We start from the raw sequence: 9,870 nt of genomic DNA, 5'->3' as shown, positions 1-9,870 counted from the left end.
ATATATTTCTCACATGGAAGGGTCTTTTTACTGGAGCAATAAAGATTGTTTTGTCTTGATGGAGAAAACTACTGGAAGAACTTCAGCAGGACTGCTGGTTTTGCAAGTAACTGCTACCAGCTGTGAAAGGCACTTATGTTCCAAAAGAGACTGCTGCTAGGTAGGAATTTTTAAACTTTATGACCTATTTTGATTTTTTCTTTTACTGTTGAACAAACCTTACACACTTCTAACAGTACTAAAAACCTACAAGGTAAGAATATTTGCCATGACATTTGGAGATAAGGCTGATTTTACATCAGAGGAGATCTCACCCAGGAAAGGATAGTCTAAACTGTCATTCATCAAGTAGTCTTTTCAGGTGCGATGGGGGGAAAATTGGGAGATACTTTGTTGTTCTTAACCAGATAGGTTGGGAGAAGCTTCTCAGTGTATATGGTTTTAATCAGATTGGGATGAAGATTATTTACTTAATAATTTATTTATTACCAGCATGGAATTAATGGGCAATTAGTGACTCTACTTTTAGGATCTGTGTCAGCCACTGAACAGATAAATAACAATAGTATATGCTGGCAAAACATCAATAAACACCTACCATTTTCTGAAGACCTTTCTTGAGGCTTTGCAGGTGCACCTTCCCTCTTTTCCTCTTTTCAGGAAATTGAGGAGTGGTTAGTGTTTGGAACTCAGAATTCTTATTTTTATGAAGACTTTTAAAAAATCTAGTTAGTGCTTCTCTTTTGTAATGCTTTGGATTTGCATTTGACTAATTGTCATTGGAAATTTTGGAAATCAAAACTGATTTGTGTTTTTCAAGTGGAGCATTCTTAGAAGGCCCTATGGAATTAGGCTCCAACTTTTGCAATTCAGTCACTGCTTTGCAATATGCATTGTCCCACAAATGCTGCGATGGTCCTCTTGGTCCACTGCCTTCTGGTCACAGGTTCTTTAGAATATGGATCATCTCTGTCTTTTAGCTGTGGTATGTGCCTTTTTAAAAAAAATAATAGCATTGCTCAGAAAGTGTAAGCCCAAAACAATGTAAACCTGGCTGCATATTTTCCTTTTAAAATTTTATTTATTTGTTGAATAACAACAATGTGCAATAGAGAAGTGTTAACCTGGAATAAGTTTGCTTTGGTTTTAGAGGGTATCCTTTTTTGTTCTTATATCATAATGAAATTATTAAAATACACATCTTATGACCATCAGTGCTTTTATTATGAAGATGCATTTGCTTGGCTAATACAACTAACACTCTGTGTCAGATATGCTTTGCCATCCCAAGTGGCATGGTGGAGGCAGAGGAGGAGTGTTACTTCAGTTCCTTTGTGTAGATTCTTCCAAAAGGCAATGCTGCCTGGATTAAAATAATCTTCTTTCCTTCTCCTGTGATCATTAAAATGTACTTCCCAGCCAGAAACTATCAACTACTGCAGGAAAAACCCTACCCCAGATACTCTTCAAACTTGTAGGTGAGAAGCTAGAAATGCTATCATGTCATTTGCTTAAACAAAATAATCTGCAAAAGTGCTTACATATCACTTATGGCCTTTCACAAACCTTCAGGAAGAGTTATTACAGTGAGTTTATTTCATTCATTCCAAGCTTCTCTTTAAAGTTTTTTATTTACATGCAAATAGTCTCCCTTGCTAGAATTTTCACTCTTTCATCTGACATGCAAAATTATCAATGTAGATTCGTGTGATGTCTCTGATTGGTAGAAAAAAACCATCTAATAACTGGACTTCTATGCTGGTGTCTTTTTAAAAGCTAGAAAACAAGTAGTGAGTAATTATCAAAGGAATTATTTTCTATAAAAAGCAGAACAGTAGCTATAGCCAGTGGTTCCCAAATGGTGTGGTTGGACACAGTTCTGCTCGAGAGCACAGCAGTGGATAGTTCAAGCACTCACTGACAGTAAAAACAGCAGGAATGAAAGTTACATTCTGTTGCACAGAGACTAATATAATGATTATATACTGTAAATAGTACCTTACTGCTTCATTGTTCTGAGCTACTTGTTTCTTATGAAGAGTGTCAGAGTTCTGCAAAGAGAAAATGGAGTGAACTGTAGAATTGGGGGATTTATGCTTGTTTCAGACATTAGGAAATGACTAGGGTTTTTTCAGTTTTACATAATTTTACTATTTTTAAAAAAACATATTTTATGTATGTAATGGGGAAAAGTTTATCTTGATTTATTACAATTACTTCATGTGGAGACAAGGGCAATCTAACTATGACAGATATATGAAAAGAGGAAATATTGTCTGAAAACACACTGAGTAAGCAGGACATTACAAGACACTGCTGCCTCCTTGTACATGTGTATTAAGTGATTGCTAAGACGAGCAGGACTCCTAAATGAGCAGAATTTGTGTTTCATTAATATCTTCACTTTTCTTCTTTTCAAGTTCCACTCTAATGCTGAGACAGAAAATGGAGATAAGGATTAATTGTCAAAATACATTATCTGACTGATGTTATACCACTTCATTCTTTTTAAGTCTAAAATGTACATTACACATCTAGATGCATTTAAATGTTAACTATAATTTCTTTGTTGAAGCAATGTTACTGATATTAGTTAGTCCTATTTTAATAAATAACTTTCTTAGAGGGAGTGCTTGTAGTGAATTAAGAAAAAATGACAACCAAGTATTCTGTTAATCTTACAGATTTTTACACTGGCACAATGTATTAAAGGTAGACCATGGAATACTGACTACTGAAAAACAAACAGAAATAAAAACATATGCACATATAAACATTATTGTTTGTATTATACATATAAACAATAATGTTTATATGTTCATTTGCTTATAATAATATAAACATTACAAACATTCTCAAAAGTCTCTACCATGAATATTTAATAATTGTTTATTCACAGATCTGACCAAACAGCCATTGCTCCTTTTTCCAGTTGAATTATTTTTATTCTTACCTTGACTTTCAGATCAACTGAGATTCAGAGTTTTACTGAGGAGCTGGAGAATGAAAAAAAGTTTAAGATATTATCAGACATTAAAGAATGGTAATTTTAAATTGAGACTTGGTACTGAAAGTGAAATATGGACATTCTCTAGTAGTTGCTTTTATCTGATGATTCTAAGAAGATTTAATGTTCCTAAAGCAAGCTTCAGATGATGATAAAATTAATCTGTGAGCCCTGAGGATATTGGCACCCAGCGCTGCAAGGTGTACTGTATGCACATTCCTGATTTAGCACTGAGTCAAATATTCAACTTGGTGATGTGCGGAAATACCTTCAGGCTTGCTGTGCTGAAAATGGATTTCTATCAATTACTGTTATGTAGGTCACTTTTGCAGCTTTTACTGGGTTTGAACACTTAAAGTAATGCTACTTACATTTCTATTGATAGATACTTTGCTGGCAGCTTTACAAAAAATATTTAATATTTCATATTTTTTTATTCTGTTATAAACATGTGACTTTTGTTCCTGGTCCTTTTGAAGAAAAAAAAAATTGTTATAATTCCAAAATTGTTTGTGATGTAGCATGCACTACCTTATACATAGGTCTAATAGCCAATGACTTGATTTAAAACCTTCAGTTACAGAATAAGCACAAAGTCTAATGAAGTTATCCTCGATGCAGTGGTTGTAGATAGACCTCCCTTCCACTGCTAAGTATCTGCTCTAGAAATAGCAAGTCAGAAGTGCAACAATTGTACACCATCAGACCTCTATTACCTAGCAAGTAACCTAATTCTATCATAACGCTTCAAAATGAAAAAAAAAAATCTTACTGATGCGTGTAATTAACAAACTTTTTGTATACCGCCCAAAAAATCAGATAAAGGGGAACTATGGTTTTATTTCCTTTTAACTACCCATTAGTCTCTCTTCCTTGCAGTGTTAGGGTTATGCATAAGGTTCATCTGATTACCTCTGACATCCAGCCTGCACTCTATTTCAGCTTCACCACACTCATTGACAGCTTTGCAGGTGTAAATGCCTCCGTCAAAGGGAGTGGGCTTGCGGATCTCCAGGGTCAGCACCCCCTGCTTACTGAACATGCGGTACTTGGCATCCCCAGAGAGATCCATTTTGTTTTTGAACCAGAATATCTTTGGCTGAAGAACAAAAAAGAAGACTTTTAAAATAGAAGTTAGAGAATGGAAGACTTACACCTGATCTTGCAGCCTCAGTGTAGCCATCAAAGGCTAAGTAGTATTATGAGGAGTATTGAAGAAGAACTGTTAATACTTTTTCAAGGAACATCTCATTCAGTACAAATTCATGAAACCAATAATTCAAAAGTTCAGTATTTTTGTTAACTCAAAATAGCATATAGAAAATGTAGGGTTTTGCCCTGTTTTTTGCAATTAAATAAAACCCCAAACCCAACCCCTATTAACTGACTACAAATTCATTCATTTAGGAGTTATTTAGTTGTGCTTATTAAAATGTATTTGAATGCTACAATTATCTTACAGAAGGGGAATTAAATGTCACAGATTATTAGAACAGAAGTGTCATGAAATTCCACAGATGCTGGGTGGCCAATTTAGGATGCCAAGGTTTGGTCCAGGAAAGAATTTTCCAAACTCTCTAGCATATCTTTAGCAACTTCAGGAATTTAAACATGAAGTTCCTGTTGGCTTCTGCTATGGAATGAAGTGGTTGCTTCTATAACAGCTCAAGCTTTTATGTTTGTTTCCAGTTCCTGAAAAAGTGCCTTTAATTTTTATAAAGGAAATTTTGAAAATGAAAAATCTGAAACAAACTGCTTTTGTTTATTTCAGGCTCATTAGTACATACAGTGAAGAAACAGTGTTTAACAGTGTTTAAAGAATATAAAACCAAGCTTTACATTTTTCTATTTTTCTTTCAGACATTATTGTCTTCTGTTTCTTCATCCATTAAACCCAGAACTACTGCACTGTTTTTACAGAGTGCTTTCAAATCTACTGAGTCACTTTTGTGTTTGACCTGTGGTTTATCAATCCAGTGCATCCCACCTGCCACTTGCTCAATTTTCTTGTCAGATCTCTGCTGGATTTTTTCCTGCCTTAACATTTTTTCCTTGTTTCTCTATAGCCTCTTTATCTTTCTGGGTATATGTCTCTTGTTATACTTCATTACTGGCAGGGCATGAGTACTGTCTCTGCTTGCAGTGTAAACTTTTCCATGCCATACAGATCATTCTGAGGTGTGCTTGAGAATCTACAATTATTAAGAACTGGGAACTTCTCATCCACATAAGGTAATGAGAGCTTTTGCAGAGCACTGCTGCAGGTACTGAAACATTTTATCAAGGGTAATTTGGGCAATGGAAGTACAAAAACATATCTGGAAAAGCTGCTTTAAGAGCATTAGGTGTACTGAAGGTTGAGGACTACTTGGATCCTTCAGGCTAATGTGAAGGAGGAGCTGGCATGCCTGAATTGCAAAGTCTTCCATTACTGCACAAGAACAGCTGTAAAATTGAGAAGGTTTTTAAAGAATCTTCTTAAAACCATGGAAACAGAATGAAGTGGATGCAGATGCACAAAAATGTCAGTTAACCAAGAGGGAATATTGTCAATAACACTGTCATTTCTAAGCTGAGGCAGCTACTGGAAGATGGATTTTGCCTACAGTTGCTGGTGTTTATTCTGTAATGTTCTTGCTTTTTGGAAGCTGTTTACATGGATATGCTTCCTTTTTACTTTTGAGTTTTGTCTGGAGCTCCATCCAATGAAAGCAGTAAATTATTTTTTTAATTTGGACTGAGTGATTGTTACATGTTTTGCTCTGTAGCAATCAGATCCCTTCAGAGGTATGAGGTAGTGAAAGAAGCTGAAAATAAGCAACCAGACATGAAGCGATTGTGCTAATTTAAATTTAGGACAAGATTATGTCATAATATGGTAAATTCCTTCACTGCAGGCAAAAATCTTATTTCCCTTTTCTGAGAAGTCTAAATTTAGCTCCTAGCTGATACAGTTTTTACTGCTTGTTCCCGATTAACAAAATAGTACATCTTTATGTAATCTTTGATGGGACTTTCATAAATATATTTAGAATGAGAAAATATTACTGCAAGATTAAAAACCCAAACCAACAAAACCCCCGCAAAAAAAGCTTCACATGAGACCAGGCCTTATTCTAGTTAGTTTTGCAAAATAGCTCAGCCTGTCAAAAATTTCTGTGGATGCATTGGTGTTACAGAAAAACTGCTGTTCCTCTGTGTCATTTGGTTAGTGGAACAGTAGATGACATTTAGCTGCTGTTTTCTTCCAAGTCTGGAGAGAGCAGAGTATAGATTGTGAGCAGACCGTTTTGTTGTTGTTTGCCTTCTGCAGTGAGTGGGTTTTGTGCAGAGGGGGTACATTTCCAGTGGTGTGGTGCCACCAGGAGCAGTGAGTGCCCTTCCCTTAGTCCCCATCACTGTGCTGCCCCCCAGCTGTGCACAGACCCACGCAACCACTCACCCCCTCTCTGCAGGCTCAGGTGTGAGCGAGGTGGGCATGACCAGGTGCCCTCTGCTGCTCCTCTGCACAGCCATGCCACACTTAGCCACCCTGAGCTGGCAGGAATTCCTGCCTTGGCGCAGCACTCTCAGTGAGAGTGGTGACTGTACCTTGGGGATGCCTCTGACAGCACAGCTGAGAGTGGTGTTGTAGCCCGCGATCACAGAGCGGTTCACCAAAGGGTGGGTGAACTTAGGGGCTTCCGAGAAGTCGTGTTCTTTGTAACAAGGGGGTTTGTAAGTGGTGCCTGCAGTTCAAAGAGACAAAATAGTAAGAACCGTGTTGGTAGTTCCACTGACTTCTGCACAATCTATCCGTCATTTATTTTGTCTGTGTGATTTTAAGAAGCTTCAAAACTTTTGGCATTTGTGATATAAAAAGTCTTTAAATACATTTCATTCTAAAACATGTCTCATGTTTAATGTGTCAGTTAAGGTAAAAGGTCCTGGCAATCATGAGTTTTCAGCTTCTGTTAAAAATATGAGAGCCATATGTGTGCAGGGAAAGTCTTCACCACAGACATCTTCAACTTTTAACCCCAAAATAGAAATAAAATACCCCAGCTGTATTATTTACTTCAGATAATATAGTTTAGGAAGACTCTATGATTAAATATTTTTGACTAACTTTTGTATTAGTACAGGAGATCTTCCTAGATAAAGGCTCTTTATGCTAAAATTCTTTTTAAGTGCTAGTTAGTAAATAATGAAAATATCTTTAGGGATGCAGCTAGTAAAACTGTATTTTTCATTTGCCAGTGTATTACTTCTGGTACTTAGTGGCTTTTGTGATCTTTGGTTTGAAGAATATGTTACCTGTTTTTTGGATATGGGCAGGATTTTTGGTGGTTGCAGCAGTTTCACTCAGTCCACACAAATTTTCACTGAAGATTCGAAAAAAATAGTCATTTCCCATAATGAGGTCTGACACGATACAGTTTGTGCGACGATAGTGATCAAAAACCGTGTACCATTCCTGTAACAAGACTGTACTGTTTAGAAAGATGTTGTGAGAGGTCAGACATGGGCTACTTTTGGTATGGAGAGAAATTTTTTGCTACAAGGAAAAGACAGGCAGACAGGTATTTAGCACTAACCTGTGAAATTGATATTATGTTGCTCCCTATGAAGATCAGCTGATCTATTTTCTTACTTTTATATTCTGGTGGTGTGATAGGTGTATTAATGCTTCCATTTTGAGAAAAAAATTCCCTCAATTCTCTACCATATTTTAGCCATACTCATATCTGGGGAATCTGGTACAAAATGTGTACTCAGAATACAACTGGTTAATGGGTTCTTCCGTAAGAAGATATTTTCCAGTTTGACAGGCATACATACCTCTCCCAAGACATACCCTGCTATACCTAGCATCTCACTTCAACTCTAACTCCTCCTCCCTCCCCTTCATTTTTTTGCTGCATTTATGAAAAATATAATTGCAAATAAAAAGTATAATTTCACCTTCTAAGGAGAGCTGTCTATGCAGTTGCCACCTGATACTGCACAGGCTTGGTCTCCCTTCCATTTTCTACTGAGTATTTAAATTAATCTTTCACCTTTTCGAGGTTTTTTAGATTCTATTTTTCAATGTTTAATTGCCTCTGAGGTGCCACAGGACACCTTGGACGTACAAATGAGTGTCATGAACTCAGTCATTTTCTCAAGTCTCTGTGTTCCCAGAGCAGGTGCTGGTTTAACTCCCTTCAGAGCCACAGACCTAACCAAGTTCTTACCATTGTTTTTTTGTCAGCTTTCTGAACTGTGTAACCCAGGATCTGAGCATTGCCATCGTCCTGGGGAGGTGACCACTCCAGGGCTGCATTAAATCCCCAAACATCTACAAGCTTTATATTCTGAGGAGGACCAGGCTTGTCTGCAGAGGAGATATAAGAAAACACCTTAGCTTCTAGTTCAAGATTCAGGAGCCTTGTCATTTCCCCATGCAGGGGAAATAAAATAGAACCTGATAGCAATCTGTAACATTCCATAGCAACACACTTCATTAATGTGAAGTTAAAACTGTAAACAAGAACATTGGGAAATTTTCAAATAACCTTTGAATATTCTTTAGAGAGGCCTGAATCTTAACGGAGAAATAGAAAACACACGAGAATTAGTAACACCTTCAAAATAGAATAAGAAGTTTGTGTTGTTTGGATGGATGTGATTAACTCTTTAACTGCAGTTTTATTACTTACTTTGTAACCTCAGTGCAATTTCTTGACCATTTATCTACACTGCTATAACTACCAGGGCAATGGGGTGTGTGCCTTCCAGCTGAGGCAGGCCAGCCATTTGGGAATGCACCTTTTCCCTCTTGGCTCAGTGCTTGTTAGCTTGCACACTAAGTGATTTCACTGAAATAGCTAGAAAAAGAACAAACTCTCAAAGAGATAGAGAAATCTGCGTCCTTTTTAAGATACATGGAAATATAGAGAAAAACAACATAGTATGAAATGATAATAATTTTATTTTTTTCTTTTTATACCATGATGTTTAGTCAAATGCTGTAAGATTTAGATTAGATTTATTAAATAATATTTCTGTCTTTTTTAACTTAGGACACCAGTCCACCTTTTTGATGTTAGATTGCGGTACCCAGTTGTGGGGCCTGCTGGGGACAGCTGGATAGTTCATCTTGTTATTGAGTGAAAAACAGTTCAGGATCATTTTAGACAGCTGAAGGGAAACTGTCTCCCCATTGTGTAGCTAAGCTGGAAAAATTAAGAAAATTGTAAGAATCTGATGGATGTAGGTTTGAGATGAGCAAAGCACAGAGGAATGTAATTATAGGTGGCTTGTAATTTAATTCCTTAAAGAAAGATATTCAAACCAGTAATAAATTAGCCTTTGTTACTGGGGGAACTGTGACTTTCTACATCAAAGCATAATGTTCTAATTCTCTTTTCACTGACAAACTTTGGAATTGAAAAACTGCTTTATAATTAGGTTTGACCCCTACTGTCCTTCTTCAAAGTGGTGCCTACTAGAACACTGCAGGATGTCTGATAAGGGATATGGAATGCATGGCTCTCATTCCACTTATCATCCTCTTTCTGCCTATTTTAACTAACATTTCAGAGAAAAACCTGCCATCCTCTGTGTTTCTCAGCAGCCATCAACCAGGTAAAGCCTTCTTAAATTTTCTTCTCTGTTTCTGAAGTAGGGAATGGCAATATGTTGTCAAATGAACAACATTGCTTATGGAGAGGTGGAAATGCATTTGTTGTTAACTTGAATCACAACTTAGAAGAAACAAAATCCTAGTTGTTTTGTTAGATATGTATTTCATTTCACAGAAATCAATCAATCTATTCTGGTTTAAGAGAAGAATTTTTCATACTACATACCTGTCTGCATATATGTGAAGAACAACCTTA

At 36.6% G+C, this 9,870-nt stretch overlaps 1 protein-coding gene across 1 annotated transcript in view; it reads right to left on the bottom strand.

Moving 5' to 3' along the window:
- Positions 1-3,866: 3,866 nt before the first annotated feature.
- Positions 3,867-9,870, bottom strand: part of MYBPC3 (myosin binding protein C3) — a 59,574-nt gene continuing 53,570 nt past the window's right edge. Inside the window, exons 31-34 of the mRNA XM_059474274.1 lie at positions 8,224-8,363; positions 7,304-7,463; positions 6,599-6,735; positions 3,867-4,106 (exon numbers count right to left, since the gene is read on the bottom strand). Of these exons, the coding sequence (XP_059330257.1) occupies positions 3,867-4,106; positions 6,599-6,735; positions 7,304-7,463; positions 8,224-8,363 (677 nt within the window). The remainder of the gene's footprint in view (positions 4,107-6,598; positions 6,736-7,303; positions 7,464-8,223; positions 8,364-9,870) is intronic.

The sequence above is a fragment of the Ammospiza nelsoni genome, chromosome 6 (genome assembly GCF_027579445.1).
Source record: "Ammospiza nelsoni isolate bAmmNel1 chromosome 6, bAmmNel1.pri, whole genome shotgun sequence".
In the NCBI taxonomy this organism is placed as follows: domain Eukaryota; kingdom Metazoa; phylum Chordata; class Aves; order Passeriformes; family Passerellidae; genus Ammospiza; species Ammospiza nelsoni.
The sequence above is the reverse complement of the archived record's forward strand: the minus strand, read 5'-3'. Positions and strand labels throughout refer to the sequence as shown.